This window comes from Rousettus aegyptiacus, unplaced genomic scaffold (genome assembly GCF_014176215.1).
Source record: "Rousettus aegyptiacus isolate mRouAeg1 unplaced genomic scaffold, mRouAeg1.p scaffold_m13_p_3, whole genome shotgun sequence".
NCBI lineage: Eukaryota > Metazoa > Chordata > Mammalia > Chiroptera > Pteropodidae > Rousettus > Rousettus aegyptiacus.
This window is the reverse complement of record NW_023416306.1, coordinates 44796882-44819294: the sequence shown is the minus strand read 5'-3', so window position 1 is coordinate 44819294 and position 22413 is coordinate 44796882. Positions and strand designations below refer to the sequence as shown.

Genomic DNA, 22413 nt, shown 5'->3' with positions numbered 1-22413 from the left:
GAATTTAGTCTCCTTTTATAGAAATTATTAGGAAAAGTGTTTTGAAATTAAAATATATGAATGACTTGTCACAAGTTTTTAAACACTTGGAAAAACACAGATGCTCAGCCAGAAGCCAGAAATATTAATTGAGCTTTTACAATAGAATAAAATCAAATACAATATAAAATCACTTTTAAAAAGTTTGTGCTAAAGAAAGAACTCTTTTTTGAATACTATTTGTTAAAAAGAAATTATTGAATCATTGTCATGTTACAGGAACTCTGCTGGGCATCCTCCCTGCCCTAGGGGGTCATGATTACAGTGAGAAGGAAGTGAGGAAGGCTAATGGGGCAATCACTATGCCACTATGCTCTGTGATATGTGCTAGGATTAGGGTAAGCAGGGTGCTCTGGGAACATTCAAGAGGCACAGTTAGGTCTGTTGGACCAGGCAAAGTTTTCTAGAGGAGGTTATCTTAGCTCCTAGGATTCACATTAAGAATAAAGGTGTCGTATTAGTCTTTAACTGAGGGCCTTACTATCCCTTTCCCCAGAATGTTCGAAAATATGTGTGGGCATTTTTGATAAGTCATTCATACATTATAATTTCAAGATATTCTTCCTAGTGCTTTCTGTAAAAGGAGATTAAATTCTTTGCAATAAATAAATAGCATGTATATTATGGGAATTATTAGAAAAATTTAGTCTAGATAGATTGTATGATTTTTACTGGATTTTTTTGTGTGTATTAAACCATCCTATAATAAATAAAAATTATTTGAAAAGGCTATACCTCCAGTTAGTTTACACTCATGTTAAAGTTAGTGTAGTGAATGTAATGTGATCCACTATGGGTCTTACTATCCCCACTCATGCCTGCATACCCCTGACAGGTGAGCAGGTCAAGGCACGCCAAATGTCCTGCAAACATTCAGGCACAAGTAAGATATTTCCTCCCACAATAAAAACACCTGGGCCTAGTACTATTTTGAGGGGGGTAACTCTTTTTTCTTTGACAACTTCCTCCGTTTCTTCTTTGGAAATTGTCTGTTTAGACTTTTGTTTCTACTGGGGACAATTTTGGTAAATTGTTTCTTAGAAAGTTCGCGTGTCATCTAGCATTCCAAATATATTTGCATAGAGTTAGGGAAAGTAGTTTCATTATTTAAAATTTTTTCTTCTATTTTGAGGGTTATATCCTTTTAGGGGGGGGGATGTCATTGAAATATAATAGACAATTACTTGCTCGTATTTACATTATACAATTCAATGAGTTTTTTTTTTCCAATTATAGTTGGCATACAATAATATACTAGTTTCAATTGTACAGTGTGGTGAGTGGTTATATCTTATTTTTAACAACTTTATCAAGATACAGTTCACATGTTATACAAATCACCTTTTTAAAGTGTATTGGCTTTTAGTAGAGTTGTACACCTATCAACACAATTGATTTTAGGACATTTTCATTAACCCCAAAAGAAGTGCTGTTTCTTTTAGCTATTGCTCCCAAACAACTACTAATCTACTTTCTATCTCTGTAGATTTGGCTATACTAGCCATTTAATATGGGTGAAATTGTGTAATATATGATAGTATATGATCCTATGTGGCTGGCTTCTTTTACTTGGCATAATATAATGTTCATCCATGTTGTAGCATACCTGAGTACTTCATTTATTTTAATTGCCTAGTAATATTCTTTGGTATGGATATTATACCCCTCTATTGCCCTTTTTTCTTGATTTTTCAAATAGGGGTTTATCTCTTTTGTTTACATACTCATTTGTTCTGTCTTCTACTTCATTTCATTCTGCTTTTATCTTGTATCATTCTATCATTCTGATTTCTTTTGGCTTGCTTATTCTTTTTCTGTTTTTAAATTAGATGTTTTATTTATTTATTTCTATTGTTTCATTTTTATTGATATAAGTACTTAGAAGATTTGGATTTTTCTCTAGGTACTGCTTTAGCTATATTCTACGGATTCTTATAAGTAGCATTTCTATTTATTGGAATTTTTGAGAAATTCAGCTATTTAAGTTTATATTGATCTTTAAGAGTTGTTTGATAAAGTATTTAAATATTTCTAGACTGAAGACAGATTTCTTTAAAAATGTGTTATGGATTTCTGGATTATTATGGATACTATGGATTATTGCATTGTTATTTGTATCTTTTAAACAGATTGAAATATTTTTTTCTTAATTTCTGTGAAAGTTCCATGTGCACTTGAAGATGTACCCTTAGGCAGGTCACCATATTTTGGTCTCACTCTTCACACATGAAGACCATGTTCACCCAGTTAATTAAGGAAAATGACCCAGATTCCATCCAGTCACAGGCCAAAAGTCCAAAATCTCCACACGTTATGCTGTATGGTCTTTCTACTAAATCTAGCTGTGGCATCTCATCGGTGCAAAAACCTATAAAGCAACAATATACAATGATGGGACGGGGAAAAGATAACTTCAGTAAGTATTCCTGCTTAGAAAGAGGAAGGATGGAAGTGGCAGGACTGTGATTTGTCCGCAGACCTTCTTAAATCCTGTCAGGCAAACTTTGTTAGGGAACCCTACACTGATGCCAGCAATGTTCTTTGACTAGTTCCTTATTCTGTTTTCTGTCAGTGGCTTCTCTTTCCTTCCTATTTCTCTCTGTGGCCCTTGGCTCTATCCTTGTGATCTTTTCTATTACTCTCCTTGACCACACCTGCAAAGGGTGTTATGGAATATACCCTCCTGTGGGTTGTTTGGCTGTCTCAGTTCATTTTCTGTTTGCAGAAGTTTGGGGGGCCAAAAGATATTTTAAATGTTGAACGGATAAAGGATTTTAAAATGTAAACTCTTGGTTCTTTTGGAAGGATGAGTCTTAAAACTTAGTTTCTTATTTGTTTGAACCCAGTTAATTCCAATTGCTAGTAACCTCACTCTCAATTCTTTCTAGACAAACTTCTCAGACTTGTTGTATTTCTTTATTTTTTCTCCTCATAACATTTTAAATGTCACTTCGAGACTGTTGTAATTACAGAAATCAGAAACCCTGGGAATTTCCATTTGACCAACTCCTTAAGCTGATATCTACTTTAATGTAACTTAATTTACTGGGAAGCTCTGGCAATAAGAAGAACCTTGCTATAAGCATAAGCTTTAATGGAACTCTGTCTCAAAAAGTCTTTCTCAGTTTTCTCTCTTACTGTATGAGACCTAAAGTTCGTTGGCTTTTCTAACATTTCAAGGATCCAAATTTCTGGATTCTCTCATTTCCCTTTATCTTGTCAACCAGCCAGTTTCTGAATTTATCTCCCTCTCTCTCTCCCTTTTTTAAATATTTTGGCAAAATCAGTTGTCAATAGCAATTCACACACAGAACTGTTTTCTAATTCTTTCCCGTTCTTGCTAGGTACATGATTTGACTTTTCATCTACTGTGGCTATCAAATGTTTAGTCTTTCCAGCCTGTGAAATCAGTTTCCAATTTCCTGTTCTGCCTGGCTTTTCGCCAATGTCGTATATTTTAGATTTTATTAAGATAGCACCCATCCCATTTCCAGTACTAATTTCTATGTTAGAATAGGCTAGGCTTAATCTATGATAACAAATAGCTCTAAAAAATCTCAGTGGCTTAATACATAAAGGTTTATTTCCTGCTCACACAAAGTCTGTTATAGGTTTTTAGTGGTGGGTGGGCATGACTCCACAGAGATGCTCTGGACAGGGGTCCCCAACTCCCAGGCTGTGGACTGGACAGGTCTATGGCCTGTTAGAAACTGTGCCACACAGCAGAAGATGAGTGGCAGGTGAAGCTTCAGCTGTATTTTCAGCTGCTCCCTGGCGCTAGCATCACTGCTCCGCCTCAGATCATCAAGCATTAGATTCTCATGGGAGCATGGGTCCTTGATGCCAAAAAGGTTGGGGACTGCTGCTCTGGGATGCAGGCCAACTGAGGCTCCATCATCCAGAAAGTCATCAATTGCTCTGGTAGGGGAAGAAAAAGTTAAGAATTGTACAGGTGCTTTCACTGTCTTAGCCCAGAAATGGCACATTATCATTTCTGGTCATATTTATTTTGTTGGCCAGAATTAGGCAAGAGACCACACTGACTTCATGGGATCTGGGAATTTTAACCTCTTGCATTCCCAGGAAAGAAGGAGAAATAGTATCTGAGAGCACAATGTATATGATCTATGAAAGACTTCTTGTGAAACTCCCTCCCATGTGGGCTCTAGGACTAGACTTTTGTTTCTCTAGCCCTGAAGCCATTGCTCTAGTACAATGTTGACAAACACCCTGAGAGCACCAGTAGATTTGGTATTTGGGGATTCTACTTATTCCACTGTTTACAGGCTTTCATCCAAAATTGGCCTAGAAATTTCCATTGGATTTTCTGCTCTTAAATACTTTCAATGTGTTGAAATTAAAATACATATATATTTTTTTATCTAACATTTTCCATTGTGTTCAGTGAAAGAGTTTATCTGCATAATCACAGAAATGTAGTTTGGTTGGTATTGTGAGAGTTCCTACCTCTGGCAATCTCATTACTGAGAGTGCCTGCTAATACCTCTTATCTCCATTTCTTCTAGTTGTCTTAGAGAGGAACTTAGCTGCTTGTGGTAACCCTTGCACATGATGTAATCTGGGGATTATAACTTCTGATTTTACCAAAAATTTAGTTTTCTTACTATTTCTTTCATTTCCTTTGCTGCTTTTGAGTGATTTCTAGGAAGAAAATGGAAAAATATTTATTTGTGTTAAGAGAAGAGAGGAGGCATCTGAAAAATGCAAAGGGAAGGGCTTGCAGAAATGACCAACTAAGCCAGTTGTAGATTAGCCACATCCTGTAAATCTCTAAATGGCCTTCTGGAAACTCTTGCAACATCTACAAGACAGGCGACCTGTAAATAGATAAGACCAGTGGTCTGGAAATTCCTTACCCTTTGTATCCCTCCCCCCAAAACTCCCCCTCCCCATCCTGAGTCAAGAGGTACACTTAAAACCTCAGACAAAGGAATCACACATCCCTTGCATGAACACTACAAAGGTATATAAACTAAGAAATTTAACCAAGGTGAGCTCTTGCTCTGGTGCTGTTAAGCCCCAGGCACTTCTCTGGCTAATAAATTCTCCTTCCTCTAACAAAGTTGTCTGAGCTCTGATTACCTCTGTAGGGTGTAACTTTCTGCAACAGTGTAGCTATGTTTGTAATGGAAGTCTGTTTTAACTCTAGATTCTATTCATGAAGAAAGGCTTGTTCATTTGTTTCTAATGTGAATGAAATGCTTAACTTTGAAAACAAAGAAGTTTGCATTATTTATTTAATATGCAGTTGTTCCTGCATTTACAGAAGTGTGCATTAAAATGGGCCTTAAACTCATGTAATATAATCCTTCAATGTTATTCCAGAGTAACTAATTCAAATTATTTAAGCCAGTAATATTAAGACTATAGAGATAGGAGCTTACACAGGTAATCAAGTGTTTGCTTTTTGTTTTGGAGTGGGGCAAACTGGTCTTCATGTCACTCATGCTGGATATACTGTCAAGGTATTCTTGAGACTACAATAATTACTAATATATAATACACTTAAAAATTCTGACTCTCAAGATCCATTCATGTTGTTGCAAATGGCAATATTTTATCTTTCCTTATGGCTGAAGTAGTATTCCATTGTATACATGTGTCATGTCTTCCCAGTGAAATGTCATGTGGAAAAGAATCAGAACCATATGATTTCACTCATATGTGGCATATAAAACAGAAAGCAACAAACAAACAAAACAAACAAAACAACAAAAAAACTAATAAACACAGGCAATAGTATGGTGGTTACCAGAGGGGGAAGCGGGAGGTAAAAGAAGGTAAAATATATATGGTGACAAATATATGGTGTCAAATATATGGTGACAATAGGAGACTTGACTTTGGGAGTGAACACATAATGCAATATATAAATGATGTATTATAGAATTATACACTTGAAACTTTATATAATCTTATTAACCAATATCATCCCAAAACATTTAATAAAATTTTTAAAAAATGTTGAATCTCTTTAGTCCAACTCTTCCATCACTCAGAGTTTCTTTGATCAGTTAATATAAGCTGTTTCTGGATAGGGGGTGGGATCAAAGAAACCCTAAGAAGTATCCTAGGATTTGAAGATAATTGAGATCCAGTTGTCTGAAGATAGGATAAGAAAGTTTTGATGCTGGTTTGACAAGAACAGTCCAAGTTTTTACCACTGCAAGCTTACTTAGTACCTCATTTTCCTCTAAAAGTGTGGGATAATCAATTATAGTATCACCCTATTTAATATATGTCTGTTCAGTTGATTTCATAGTCATGTCTTTGGCAGTTAATCAGACTGAACATTTATTTAATGTTTAAACTATTAAGATAGGGGTAGACTCCAACTGCAGAATTTCTTTTGTTTCTTTCCAATATTCTCCACAGAGCCTTCTGTTTTTGATGATTGTGTGTGTGTGTGTGTGTGTGTGTGTGTGTGTGTGTGTGTGTGTGTAGAAAATTCATAATAATGATGAGTCTTATTTACATGCCACTCAATATATGTTGAGAGAAGAAAATGACTTGACTTATCTGCCTCCATCAAATGGTCTTTCTTTTGAGTGCATTTTAAGCTTCAAATTCTGTGGTTTCATGGTTATAGATGCACAAAACATATACACCATGAGAAACACTGAGAACGAAATATGTCTTCATAACTTGGAAATGTTGCAGTTATCTCCCAAGGACATAAGATTTTCCTTATAATTCTGCAAGTTCATCTAAAAGTCTTCATTTGTCAGTTTGATGAATGTGCCACCAGATAACACTACTTTAGGATGGAAATCAATTGTCTATGAAATCTTTAAAGAAGATTGCCAAACGTTTCTTTGCAGTCTTTGATTTTATTGGTTTTGTGCTCTAACGTATCAGGAAATATAGCTGATTCTTGAGGGTAATTTTCTTTGAAGTACTAGATGGATAATTATAAAACCTAATAGAAAAGGTATCTTTCTATTCTCATTTGAGTTAGATTTACATCAGAGAGTATAATGGCTGAGAGTAGTTGTGAACTAAATTAATAATTCTGAAATTTAAAATTAATGTATTCTGCCATCTGGAGTCTTAACTAAACATTTTTTCACATCTTTGAAATTCACAAAGAAAATGTATCTCTTGTCAAGAAACCAGAAGCTAGAATTCAGCTTGGATTTTTATTGTTCTTATGTCAGATATTGCTCAAATTCAAACCCCCTTTGCAATAAATGTTATGCATATGTATGTTGACAGTTTTCCCATTCAGCAAGTAGATTTATAATTCCTCCTGAGACAAGTTTTTGCTGCAAAGGACTAGCATTTCTATATGCATAATCATTCCCTCTTTATGTGTGCTTTTGCAGAGTGAGCTGGGATACTCGTTATTTTTATGAACACGTTTGAAAGCTGTTGCTCTCAGCATTTATATTAAGATGACAGTAACAAAATGTAAGAACATTCATTCAATCAATCAATCATTTAAGATTTAATAAGCATTTACAATGTGTTAGACTATGCTAGGCATTGAGATCACAAAGATGAATAGAAAAGAAACCCTGTGTCTAAGAAGCTCTTAGCTAATGAGAAGGCAGATTCATTAATGGATAATTATAAAACAATGTGAAATGCAGAGCAGTAATAAAGATATTGGTTTCTTTGCAACCTCTCACCTTGCCTCCCCTACATAGACATGGGGCCACAAGAACCTTAGAGTGTAACTTGGGTCCCTTTCCTTTGAGAAGTATCCTATGGCCTAACCCCACCCTGTCCTCCACTGACTGCTGGGGAAGCCTCAGGGAAACTGAAGATCCCTGCCTGAGTACACTATGGACTCAAATTTGTTCAGCCCTGCAACTCACTTGAGGACTTGAATGTATTTATTCAAAGGGGACTTATAGATCTGATTTGATGTGGAATCATTCAACTCTTATGGTAGGAAACTCAAGCTTCCAAAGGACCCCAGAAATAGACCCAGAAGGTCCACTTGACAAGGCATGACTTAGGAATATGTTAAGCCTGAAGAGATAGGAAGAACACAATCTAGGGGTTTGAGGTGATTGTAAAGTTGGTGGCAGGAAGTTATATATCAACTGGATATGTTGGGCATTGGTCCAGAATGTGACCCACTCAAGCTTTCTTTGCCCTACTAGATTCTAGTGACCTTGATCCTCTTTACATCGATCTAAATGGCATTTTTGGCAACAGGGTCATGATTCCAAGCTCCTTTTTTATACAGTTGGCAGCTCTGATCCCATTCAGTCAGCCCTTTCCCTATTCCTAATTCTATTCCTATTCATACTATTATTCACACAGTAGAGAAAGCAAATTTCATCTGTTGTAAGTTAAGATGTCTTTCATAGAGATTTATAATATGAAAATAGAGCATTCAGCTCTGGGCTTGATAGAGCAAAGTTCTCAGCAGACGCAAAGCTGCTTGTTAAGAAAGATTCTGACCCTGCTGGCAGGAAGACCTGTGAGCCCTCCTCCCAGCAAGAATGTCAGCCTGTACCCAAATACCTGGCATCAAAGACATAGTTCTTCATTCAGTCACCAGCATGCTATACCCATATTCGAGCTACATTGGCCTTGAACTGACTACTGACCAGTTCCTGTCAAATTCATGTCTGGGCAAATTAACATCTGCAGAAGCCAGTCTGTAGACTAGACCAGTGCTGGTCAACAATGACCTTTTTACTAATCCAAAGTGATGTACAAGCTGTAAAGACAATGTAGCAAATTTTTTGTATAGCTAAATTTATTTCTTTTAGTGGACTCAGATTGTTTTTACTTATCTTTGGCATTAGAAGTCTTTTTCTTAAAGGTGATAGATGGTTATTTTATTTTTAATGTTTCTGTCAAGACAAAAAGTTGGCAATTTTTTTTTGGTTCTACAAATTTTGAGGGAAAGTTTTGCTGCTACATGAAACACTCAGGTTTGGGAACCACTGACCTAAGAGTCTGGTATGCAACCGTTCTCTAGAGCTTTCTCAACTTTAGCACTATTGACATTTTAGGTTCAATATTTCTTTGTTGTAGGGGCTGTCCTGTGCATTGTAGGGTGCTAGCAGCATCACTTGCCTTTACCTACTAGATGCCAGTAACAACCCACCCGCCCCACCCAGGTACAACAACAGACATTTTTAGTTGTTGCATCTGGGAGTGGCGGATTATTACACTGGCAGTGTCTTAGGTTGGGTAGATGTGGGTAAGGGGGGGCTGTGATCAAAAAGTTTGAAAGTTACTGTTCCAGAGACATTGTAAATTTCATCTTATTATATTTGTTTTTTCCTCATAAAAATTTGTATTGCAATAAATGACATCATAGCAAGTTGTATGGTGACTGTAAATAAATGCAGGTAGCAAGGAGAACAAGGCTATATAAAGTATGTATTTATTATACCTTGATTATTTTTATCTCACAAAGATGCTGTGAAGTTAATTAGTATTGACAAAGTATTAAAAATACCCCCAAAAAGCATTTGCAGACAGGCACAATATTATTACACAATAAGATTTTGCATGTATATGTCACTTTTCACTTGAGACCCTCAATCCATTGATTCATTTGTTTCCTCAGTGTATGATTTTCAGTTCATCTTGGGGAAATTGAGGCACAATGTTCACTTGATATAAAGTCAGGAAATTAATTAGGTCACCATGTGCTTTATAGTACCCTAGTCATTTTTACTATATTTTTATATGCAGTAAATATACATGTAGTATATGGTAAATGTGTTATATTTAAAAATACAAAATATAAAAATTATTTAGTATATAGTAAAATTTGTATATTTTATATATTACTCTATATATTTAAGAAACTTTAAACATGTTCGTTTATCTATGCTAGGCTGGTAGCCTCTTAGATGTTCGGGCAGATCTTCAGTGGGATATCTCTCAGAGCCTGCAGACTGTGGGCATGTCATCTGTGGATGGCCTACAGGCATTGGGGAATGCCAGTTGCATTAGCTCAGTCCTCCAAAGAAACATTTTCATTATAGATTCATGTTTTCAATGCTGCGCTTTTGGCTGCTATCTGAGATTGCTATAAGAAAAAAAGACATATCTGTATCCTTTTTAATAATGTGGTTATAAAATAACTTAAAATACATGGTGGGGTAGTCAGAGCTGCAATCTGACTCCCATGGGTACTAATTATCTTTGCCTTTATGGCCCCCTCCCTCCATTGAAAAAAAAGGTTAAAAATGACAGTTTATGACTGTTTTGGTATAAAGAAAAATATAATCCTAGATAAATTATATTCTTCTTTTTCCGAAAATACGCTTCCAGCCCATTAGAATATCACGAGCCCTGGGCTCTGTGCCTATAGTGCCCAATAAAGAGGCGAGCCCCGGGGATAAAGCACTGAAATGTTAACTGGTGTTCTTCTTCATCGTTATGCTCTTAAGGAGATATTCTGATTTTATTGCCTCAGGGAAGAATTACCTAGCAGGCAACAGGAGCCATATTCTTGGCTTTGGGATTCAAAAGTTTGGACCTTAAGATGACACCATAGATTTGGAAGAACAGATAAAGAGCAGGGCTACCACAGAAGAAGAGTTCATGGACTGAAGATGGAGGAGGCCAGAAAAGTTGAGAATATGTGGATTTGACCAGGATCCCAAATTTGAATTAAGACTATGGAAATCCTAGAGTAGATGGTACCTATCACTCACTGCCTAGCCCTCTATTTCCTGGGTAATGTCTGTGGAGCTGTTGAAGGGCAAGGGCCCCTATGTGTCCCCCAAATCTGGTATGATGAGGATATGAAACACACGTCTACTCGATGGGCCAGGCAAATAGCCCAGGGACAGCACCTGGGTTTTCAGGAACCCTGGGCTATTTGGCTTCTTGTGTTCACAAGAAGATTTTTGGTGGGCTAGAGAGTGGCACCCTTGTGGCGCCCCGCAGTCTACACAAGCATATGTGCGGCAGGACCAGGAGAGAATAGCAGAGATCTGCATAGGTTCGCAGTGGGAAAACCACAATGGAAAACCACAAGGGAATGAAAATGTTTCCCAGGATGCCACCACAGAAAGACGACAACAATAGATTCTTGTCATTGCGGCACCACACAAACCCTTCACAGCTGGAAGGAATCGAGAATTGACCACGGTTAAGGTTTTTCTACCTGGAAAATGAGAACTTGGAAAAAATTAAGTTAAATAATAGAAAAATTGTTACAATTCTTGTATACCAGAATTTTTTGAAGCCCAATTAGTATTCAGTATATACAGATGTTTATGGTGCTTTACAGTACTTGAAGGAACTTCTGCCTCTATTTTTTTTTTTCATTTTAATTCTTATATATCTCTTATTTTACACACGTGAAAATGGAAGCACAGAAAGGTTAAATAACATGCCTACGGTCACACAACTAGCACTTGGCTTAGCAATGACTCAAACCGATGGCCTTATTCATTCTACCACTTCTGGTTCTTGATATTGTTCAGTATCCCCGCCAAGGACTTAAGTGAGAGCTTCCTGTCAGAGTCTCAAAAGAGGCTGGTATGGTACCAAAATGTTTTTGGTGTTTTGAAATTTAGTGCTCTGACGTGAGGAAGGCAAGAGGGCTCCAGTGCCGGAACTCTGCCGCTCCACCCTCCACTCCCTAGCTGCGGTGTTGTGTGCAGAGCTCCGCTCCCATGCTCAGAGGTGGGGAGGCCAGGGTGCAACCTGAATGCAGCGCAGGGGCCAAGATGAGGTAGTGAGGCGTCAGGTCCTAAAGAGCCACCTAACTTGGACAATGGGTGCCCCATCCAGGTGAACGGTGGTGGTTCTGCCTCCATCACCCTGTGACCACAACCAGCATGTTGTATATTTTTCTCATTTAATTGTGTCTCTTGTCACACCGTAAACAACTGAAGGTAGGGGACAGCATTAGGCTTGCTCCCCATTGCATCCCTTGCACCTAGCAAAATGCTTGGCATACAGTAGGTACTTAAAAATACACATGAAGGGACAGATGGACAGATGGATTCTTGGGTATTTCAGTGTCTCTTACACAATCCTAGCCCCATATGCCTTAATAGCAAGGCCCGTTCTGAGGGATGCTTGGGTTCGGCTTCTTTTATGTCACCCAAGAAAGCTTTATGAAAAATAGCTACTCCTGCCGCAGGCTACCTCACCTCCTTTTCCCTTCCCTATCCCCAAATGCCTCTTTTATTATTATTCTAACCAGTCTTTTAGTCAAGATGTTTGGAATATTTTTTTTCTCTTCCATCTACATGTTTTAAGAACTGGGTTTTTTTTTTTCCAGCTTATGTTTAATTGTCAATTTTCTTTAGACCCTCTTTAGAAGCAAGAACACATGTTATAAATTCATGAGCAAATACTGCTGCTCTCTCATTTTGAAAAAAAAATATAATTAAAATTCATGATAGAAAAAAATTTATAAAGTGGCAAGTTGCCTTTCTAAGATATTACCATGTCTTATTTTAGAATTTACTTTCAGTAACTAATCATTATTAAATAAGATTCACTCCATTGAAATCATTGAATAATTGCTGTTTTTACTTTGTTTCTGTGATATTATTAGTTTTACCGCTTGTGCCAAGTTGTTTTTAGGAAGTAGCCTCAGCCATTAGTCAAAAAGAGATGGAAATATGTTATATGTCACAAATTCAGTAAATTTATTATTAAAATAATGTCACAAATATAGTAAAATGTCATTGTAATTAAAAAAATTAAAAGCAACGCATGATAAATAAGCTTTATCTCTTAACGATTTCTTAATTTTTTCTTAAGGCACCATGACAGAGAAGCTTATCCCAAAGATTATGATATAGGGAGTCCTGAGAAAGTAAAAAAACTGTGTTATTCTACATATCGGAGACTTGGAACTGATGAACCCCCAGTAAGTAGTTGCTACTAATTTCTTTAAGTCTGGAATCTTCTTCCTTGTGAAAATGAAAAGGCAAAAAGGAGGAGCACTTTGTCAGTGCCTCCCCTCTTAGCTCCTAGCGACTTCGCTAGGCAGATGACTTAGGTATTGTGGCCTTCAGCAACCTTGCTTGTACAATGTACACACTTTATAAAGTCATCAGGAAAAATAAATGAGATAAAGCAAGTAAAGTGCTTAACTCAGTGCCTGGCACATAGCAAGTGCTCAAGAAATTATTACTATTGTTAGGATGCTGTTGCTGCAGCTGCAGCATCTTGCTAGATGTCTCCTTTAACCTTCACAACAACCCTGTGAAGTAGGTATTATTATCTCTACTTTATAGATGGGTAGAAGCTCCTAGAGGTTAAGCAACTTAAAATCATACAGCTTAGGAATGGGGGAGTGAGCAGGTCTTTGATTTCAAGTCTTTTGTACTTGTCTTAAGGTGGTAGAATTGTAAGTAATTAAAACATGCTACTAATAACTTCATAACACTTGGATGACCCAGTTACAAAAATAATATTGATTGCATAATTCAAATTCCTATCCTTGGATTCCACTTGGTTATTTAGTTTCCTTCCCAATCAGGAGGAGGTAGGAATTCAACTCTCCAAAGACCTCCAAATTATGTCCTAATTTGTTAAGAGCTTTAGGACTAGTTTGAAGACTCACTTCAGCCTTATAGGATGGCCTTGGGACCTGAGGAACTAGTAATTTGACAAAGGCATATATGAATGTGTTTGTATCACATTCTGCCCCCAAAGATCCATAATTTTATATTAAAAATGGATCTGGATCTAGAAGAGTCTCCATTCTCCAGGGTGATGGGGATAAATTAGTTTAGTAGGGCCTGTTCCATTTCCTTTCTTCCTCTTGTAGTTGCAATAGTCAGAAAGAAATAAGGGTAGTCTGAAAAATAGGGATTTATTATAAAGATACAGCTGCCTGGATATGGAACCAAGAAACTTATAAGAACCAAAACAGCAAGGTGATTCTCTCTCTCTCTCTCTCTCTCTCTCTCTCTCTCTCCTCTCTCTCTCTCTCTGACACACACACACACACACACACACACACACACACACACACACACAGAGTCTCTCTTGGCATCTCTATTTGCTTTTGCTTAGTTACTCTCTTGCCCCATAGCTTAAATCTCAGGGGTATTCTGATAGTTTCCTCAGTTTCCACCCTACCCTCTTGGCTCTATACCAAGCATCCTCATTGGTCATTAGCCAGCACATGACGGAGCTCTCAAGTCTGATGCCCAACTCAACCAATAGTCACCGTGCCCCACTACCCCAAATCTAGCTTAACCTTTCTGTCTTGAGCACAGGGCTGTGGTCAGGACAAGAACAAGTTAGGCAAGGCAGGAATTACCTGGCATGCCCTTAGAGTTTTTGCTCCTTAAAAAATATTCATTTTTTAATTCCTAAATGAAAATATTCTTGGTCTCTGTGTTGTTAGAGGAGTGAGATGAAGTGAAATATGAGGTGTAGGAACCTCAAACATTTGTTTCTTATGTTCTATGCATTACAGTAGCCAAGCCTCAGATTTAATAGAGGTTGTATAAATAAGACATAAGCTTCTCTATGACTTTTGTTCATGGTCATTGAAATCTTGTCCTTCCTCTACTAGGTTTGCAGTATGTATTAGATAGGAAGGAAAATAGACCAAGGGTTACTATTTCAGATGAAACTGCTATTCTCATATCTTAGTAGTAAGTTACATTTTTCTCTATAGATTTTGTGTGTGTGTGTGTGTGTGTGTGTGTGTGTGTGTGTGTGTGTGTGTGTGTAAAGCGTTCGTTTATCCATCTTTTTTCTTGCTCCTTCAACCAAGTTTTAAATTTGTCAGGAAAGATACCATCCCAGTTCTAAACTTAGATGCACTTATTTTAAATGACTCACTCAAGGTCCCAGGTGTAAAAAGGAGAGAATATAGGAGCCTCCATACCTTCATATATCAGGTGGGATGCTGGATGTGGCAGGAGGATGGATGCATCTCCTTGTTATAACAGTTTTGATAGAGGCCTAAATACTAGAACACCCTTGCTATTTGGAAAGAACCATATGTCCTAAAGCAAGTTACTGGACCATCTAAGCAGGACCTGCAAGAGATTCTAAACTAGGTACAAGTGGTTATGTTCTTGAAGACCAGAGTTGAAAGATGATTTATTTAGTTGTGGGCTGCATGTCCCTCCTTCCGTAGTTGAGAAGCATTTCAAAGGAACCACTCAGAGAGCTTAATAGGTGTGCCCTTGAATTTAGAGAGCATAGGGTCCAGGTATATGACACGTGCCTGAGAACCTAAAGGTGAGAGGTCATGCCTGGTATGGCAAAGCAGAGAGGGAGAGGGAACAAGCAGCCTGTGGAGGAGGGATGGTGGTCAGGGTGTATGAGTGTGTGTGTTTACCTGTGGACCCACTGGAGAGAATTTGCTGGAGCACTCTTAAAACGGCTACCTAGGGTAGGAGCAGAGGGTAAAGAGACCTAGCATGGGAGACCCACTAGATACCCACAGCTGAGGAAGAGGTGTTACAATCAACCAGGAAGAGAAGCTTTGCCTGCTTCTAGCAAGCTGCAGTAGAAGGTCCTTGTAAGACAGTCTCTAGAAATAATTACAAGTGTGGCCCATGAGAAAAGTCAATTTTGAATGTCCTTCAAGCCCAAGGCTGCCAGCAGAGGTCAAGAGAATAAGGGCCAGTTAACACTATGCCTCTTCACCCGATCTCTCCCCATCAGCCAGACCTGGGAGGGGCCTGTGGGTTGGGGGAAGTAGAAGAGAGAGAGGCCTGGAAGGGAAACAGCAGCAGAGCAAGGTCCAACCCACTGCGGGCTTCCAGGCCTAAAGCAGCACTAAACGGGAAAGGTGAGAACCTTGAATCTTATACAGTCAGAGGTTTTGATTTCTTCACTGGACTGGAACGTTTCATAACTAAAATGAAATCGTTCTTGAAATTGAGAGCCCCAGAAAAAAACTAGGGGACTTGCTTAAAATTTCAATTAAGCCAAAGGAAAAAACTAGCCTTGCATGTGGCATGGAACAGACAGCTTGATTAAAATAAAGTTGCTTCACGATGCACACTATTGATGAAATAGGATCAGTTCAATAGGACAGTTACGTGAACAGTACCTCATTTCATCCTCTAGACAATTCTCCTGGCAGGTATCACATGTGACCCACATTGTACAGATGAGGACACTGAGGTCAAGTGAAGCTTTATCAAACAAGTTGAAAGTGTATTAACAATTAAAATTTACTTATCTCCACTGGTTTTAAAGTTTAAGATCTTAAATAATTTCCCAAACTGCCTCTTGGAGTGCCAAGTTGCTCCACTCTTAGTCCAGTGGTCTTTTAAACATCCAACATTGCATCCTCCTTGCAGGAAGTTAGCTTGATTATTATTAGGATTTATTATTATTTGCTCTGGCTTGGGTATTGTATACATTTCACTGGATATGTCTTGGGCCTTTGATTTCTTATGTCTTAGCTAACCTTTGTCCCGTTTCCCAAATTATGTCCACACATGTGTTAGTAGGTCCTATTCCCATGTGTTTCTCCTCCTGAATGCCTTCTTAGCATTTTTTTTTTCTGTAAGATTACTGCTAAGTGGTTCCTTGTTAGGACTACCAGCATTTCTATTTAGCTGACTGAAATTTTCCTTGCCCTTATATACTGCTGCTGGGGCTAATGTAATCATTGTTTATTTGTAAAGAGATTTAAGATGGGACTCGCTTTGTCTACATTTTGGCTAGGAATCCAAAAAGTCAAGAATAAAACCATAGTCTCAGGTGCCAAAATGAAATCTTAGGCCACTATGTGAGACCCTTAAAGAAAATGATACTCTTAGGCCAACATGCAGGCTATAAGAGGACTGATATCCAAGAAGCCAAATGAGGAATCTGAGAGCAAAGACAGGGTTTTGGAAAAGGTGTGCTATAAGTCTCATCTGCATATCCCTTGGGTGCCTGCTGAAGTTACAGATATGAGAGGCCCTAGGGGTCTGTTTGAAGCAGCAGAGCAGAAAGATGTGGCACAGGGCCAGATGCGGCTTTTGGAGATCAGGTGTTGGCCATGTGGAACAGAAAGATGACATGAGACATTTCTGAGCCTGCCTAAGAGCACCTCATGTTGGGTTGGAGGCAGGGACTGGCTGAATATTGCAGGGGCTGAAGCGGGATTTTTAAGTCCACCCAGTGGGATCCTGTGTTATGGTACATCCAGTTGAATGTTGCCAGAAAGGATCTCAGCATCTACTAGAACACCCCAAGAAGGTCAGCTGCGAACGTCCACCAATGCCAGAGAGGAGCAAAAATAGACACGCCCAGAGGAAACCAAACCAAGATCCCTGTGATACTGTGATTTATAAGAAAAATATATATGTTGTCATTTGGATGACCAAAATATCTTTCTCATATATATTTGGTCTTCATGGATCCTGCCTCACAGTTCCCAAAACCTTTGGAATTTCCTACGTGTCAAGATTAATAAAGGTGTCTTTTCTAATATTAATGAAGTGATTTTTAGAAACACCTAAGGATGGGGGCTGGTTGCTAGTGGACCCAACCATGTGATTAGAAGTTTGAAACATTAATATCCCTTCCCACCACCACCTCTTCGGAAGGCAGAGGTGTTGAAGATTGAGTTCAGTTACCCATGGTCAATAATTTAACTAATCACGTGTATGTAATGAAGCCTCCATAAAACCCAAAAGGACAGGATTCGGAGAACTTCTAGGATGGCAAACACATGGAGGAGTAAGGGGTCTGGTGCACTTGAAGAAGGCATGAAAGTTCCACACCCTTTTCTCATACCCTGCCCTAAGCATCTCTTCCATCTCACTGTTCCAGAGTTATATCCTCTTGATAATAAACCAGTAATCTATCTAGTAAGCAAAATGTTTCTCACAGTTCTTTGAACTACTCTTAGCAAATTAATGGAATCCAAGGAGGAGGTCATGGGGATCTCTGATCTATAAGCTAGTTAGTCAGAAGCACAGGTAATAACCTGGGCTTGCAACTGCCATCCGAAGTTGTTGGGGTGGGAACAGTGGTGTGGAACTGAGTCCTTCACCTGTAGAATTCAATGCTATCTCCCAGTAAATAGTGTCAGAATTGAGTTAAATTGCAGGACACCCAATTGGTGTCCAGAGAATTGCTTGATGGTGTGGTGAGCCCCAACACCTGGAATTGGGTGAGCAGAACATCAAAGAATTACACTTGTGCCTTTACTGCATTTACCATTGTTCTTCCTCATATCCCCATACTCAGGGAAGAAATCCAAGGGGTACAAGGGAGAAGAAGCCAACTATGCCTCATTTTTCCATGGAGGCCAAAGCAGGCCCAAGGTGAAGGAGTGAAAATCTTACATTTTAGATGAAGTGTGAAATTTTGACTAGTACATGGGACTTATTTAGTTGTTACTTGTCTGTCTCCCCCTAATAGTATACAAGCTTCATGACAGAAGGGACTTTGGTTTGTTTTATTTTCTACTATATCTCTAGTTCCTAGAATGGTGCCTGGTACATAGCGAGTGCTCAACAAATGTTTGTTGAAAGAAGAATGAGAGGAAGGATAGAAAGAAGAGAGGAAGGGAGAGAAGGAGGGAGGAAAAATGGAAGAAAGGAAGAAAGGATAAAAGTAAAAGAAAAAGAAAAAAAAGGAAGTAAAGAATAAAGGAAGGGAGGAAGGAAGAAAGGGAGGACTACATTCGATAAATGTATGTTGAGGACCTATTATTTTGCCAAATGCTGGGGTAAGAAACATTATGCCAAGTTATTATGTTAAATGCTAGGGCAAGAAACATAATAATTCAAAACAATATCCCTGTATATAAGGAACTCAAAGGCTCGTGGGGGAAGTGGGGTGAACAACCACAGTGGCAAAGTGTATGATGGATTCCATGACAAGGAGGAGAAGAGGATGCCGTGAGAGGCATCCAAACTGAAATGGGTTGAGTAGAGGGAAGACATAGCTTCCTACTGGAAGTGGCCGCTTTGAAGCTCCTGAGCAGATTTTTAAAGGAATAATCTCTTGAAGGAATCTGGAAACATACCACTCAGGTTTCAGTGGTGGCATGATGGATTTCCTATCCTGGTGGTCCCTCAGGCTCCAGGAGAATGACTGAATGAGGCCATGGGTGATCCAAATTCACAGGGGAGCAGTAATTCAAGCCACTGGAATTTCTATGGTTGTGTTATTAGTCTAAGTGTCTATGGGAAATAGCATTTTAAACTACAGTATTTTTTAAGTAAAATTATTGAAGTGACATTGGTTAATAAAATCAAATAGATTTCAAGTGTATAATTCAATAATGTCATATGTATATTGCATTATGTGTTCACCATCCAAAGTTAAGTTTCCTTCTGTGACCAAATATTTGACTCCTTTACCCCATCTACCTCCTCCGTCACTTGTTTTATATCCCACATATGAGTGAAATCATATGGTTCTCAGCTTTTTCTGTCTGACTTATTTCACTTAGCATGGTTATCTCAAGATCCATCCATGTTGTCACAAATGGCAGTATTTCATCTTTTCTTATGGCTGAGTAATATTCCATTGTATATATGTACTATATCTTCTTTATACAATCATCTATCAATGGACACTTTGGTTGTTTCCATGTTTGGCCACTGTGAACAATGGTGCTATGAACAATGGGGTGCATATATCTTTGAGGATAAATGTTTTCAAGTTTTTTGGGTAAGCACCCAAAAGAGGGATTGTTTTAAATTTTTATTTGAACTTTATTCAGGGGTTACTTAGGTATACTAGAGTGAGTCCCAGGCAAATTAAAATGATCAGGAGTACGTCTATTATTTTTTGTGCATTTGTAAAGTCTCTCACCCAAGGATCCTCACCAAACTACAAAAGGCCTTATCATAATCACAATCACAATCACTTCTGAGGAAGTGATACATGCTGAATCCTATAAACTTAGGAGGGTTAAGTACAGAGCACATTTGATGCTGTACTATAGAGGGTGAGAAATTTACAGACATAAAAGAACAAAGAAAAGAGAGTCATTTTATTTAACAGATTTTTCTTATACAGCTAATGAATCAATGCCAAGACATTTTTGGAACTAAGAGGACATTATTGATGAGCAAATTAGGCTAATATTAGTATTAACAGCATCACAGTAATTTTAGACTTTAAAATGGCAAATGAATAATACAAAAGTTTTCTAATATTCATTTTATGAATAGATGAAGAAGAGCTAAGTAGGCTTCATAGATGATCTGTTAGTGGATGAAAATATGATTTTTAAGTTAATGACCATAAAGGGGATATAAAGGGATATAATTATATCAGATCTGAGAAATTCAATTATCATTTACTTACTTGGTTCAAGTATTTTCTTTCTTTGTTTGACATAGTAAAATGGTATTTTGATCACTATAGTCTTAGAGAGACTTCTTGCATTCAGATCTAAGTACCTGAAAGAGGCATATAGATCAAATTTTTGTAAATGGAATTATTTTAAATGCCATCATAGGAGAACCACTTAAACCAGGAAAAAGGAAGGTGTTTGGGGGTAGTGGACTGTTGAGTCAGGGCCCCCTCATGCTTTCTGTCTCCATAATCTCTGAGCTTGGAGTTGATGCCATCAGTTCCAGCATCCTCTCCTGGTACTACTTTGGATCATATTTTCCAATATTAGCACAATCGAGTCCACCTTTCCAGGTTGAGGAATTGAGTATAAATTTTGGCCCACTAAGTGTACCTTCCTTGTTTTGTGCTGTAGCTATGGTTTTATTCTAGCAAATAACATCTCTGTCATCTCTAGGAATTTGGGACAGGAATGGAAGTAGGCATCTGCCATTTTGATTCCATCACTGTCTTTTGCAACTCCTTCTATATCAATAATTAGGCCCTAAATTTAAATTTTAGAGAAACTTGATTTTAATTTTTCATGTATATCAGTTTACATAAGCAAGCGCAACTGTTATTGTTGAACTAATGGAACTCACAATGAGCAATCACACACACACACACACACACACACACCCCCCTACACACCCCTATATTCTTGGCCTCTACTGTCTATTTGATCTGCTTTGTAGAGTTAATTCTTTCTTTACTCTTGGATAAAATCTTGTGTAGTTTCCAATATTTTTATGGTCACTCTCAGATAATGAAAAGTCTATCAGTTTCATTTCAATAATTAAAATATCTCATCAAAATTATGAATTTTATTTAAGATTAAAGCTCTTCCCCTCCCCCAGTTAGAGTTTGCTCCAGGCCAGAGAAGTCAGCAGTTGAAAGTATATGAGGTGTATGGGGATTAGCTAATTTTCTATTTCTTCACTTGCTCTGCTCCTCCTTTCCCTCAGACAACTAGACAGTTGAAAAGCTGTCTTGTGATTATTTTATTAATATTAATTATTTGCCTGAGATTGTTTTTGTTTCTGTGACATGCCTATTTTGTTATCTGAAAATGATCAGAAAAAATATAATACTCGTCCAAGATTTATTTCTTGTAGGACTGAGGAATGAACTACCCCACAAAGGCTCGCATAGATAGGCAGTGGAGAAAAACAACAAAACTGTTTTTCTGATTGTACCCCATGAGTCCCAGTTGTTCAAAATAATAATGGAAACAGGTCTCTGCTTCTCTGGCACTACTGTAAATAATCTGTATATGGCACTACTGAGTTCAACTAGACATGAAAACAGCCATAATTTTCAAGGGGAAAACTACTGCTGAGAAATTAGCATAGCTTTTTGGATGATTTTAGAAGATAAAGATGTTTAACAAAGTCTCAGTATTTACTTGTTGATGATAATGACTTTTTTGGCAATGGTGCATAAAAGCTACAGTTGATAGGGGAGTGCTGTTTGACAGGTTAAAATAAAACTCTTCCTCAGTTACAATTGAAAATAATGGATGCCAACTTCTTCGTTACAAAGTGAGGTGCCGAATCACTCATGCAGCATGTGCAAAGCATTTAAGCAGTAACTGATTTTGAGCCTCTTGGTTTCTCATCCCCCTTAAAAATTAAAAAAAAAAAAAAAAGTTGAAATTGAAGAGACTTGGCCAAGAGTATTTGAAATTTGGAGGAGTCATTTGGAGATGGTATGCATGCCGAGTCCCATCCCTTTTTTCCCCAAGGGGTAAGGGTCCTAAGTATCTCCTGTTCACTTCAAGCCTTTGAGTAAGGCCTCAAAGATACTAGGCAGGGAACTTGATTAGTGTTTTCTTGAAGGCGGGGAGCACAATGGACTGGAGTCCGACTCATTCCTGAAGCAGCCCGTGGCAAGAGGAGAAAGTTGACTTGGAAAATACCTGTACTTCCTTCAGTATAGGTCAGAGGAGTATACTTTCTGGGGACCTCATGAGAAACCCAAGAAATAAATGTCAATTGAGTATTATCTTAAATGACTCTTGCCAAGAGAGATTCTACCAGGGGGTAAGTCATCCTCAAAAGAAAGAGGCTGGTTACCCTCCAATGTGGAATTTCAGAGTAAGTCTTAAGTGACCTGCTTGCTCCCTGTACCAGTCAC

The 22413-nt window shown here is 38.1% G+C and overlaps 1 protein-coding gene across 4 annotated transcripts in view; it reads left to right on the top strand.

Moving 5' to 3' along the window:
• Window positions 1–22413, top strand: part of CUNH9orf135 (chromosome unknown C9orf135 homolog) — an 83503-nt gene that overhangs the window by 7340 nt on the left and 53750 nt on the right. For all 4 annotated transcript variants that reach the window (XM_036217629.1, XM_016135525.2, XM_016135527.2 and 1 more), the window contains one exon: window positions 12769–12877. In XM_036217629.1, coding sequence (XP_036073522.1) covers window positions 12769–12877 — 109 coding nt within the window. The remainder of the gene's footprint in view (window positions 1–12768; window positions 12878–22413) is intronic.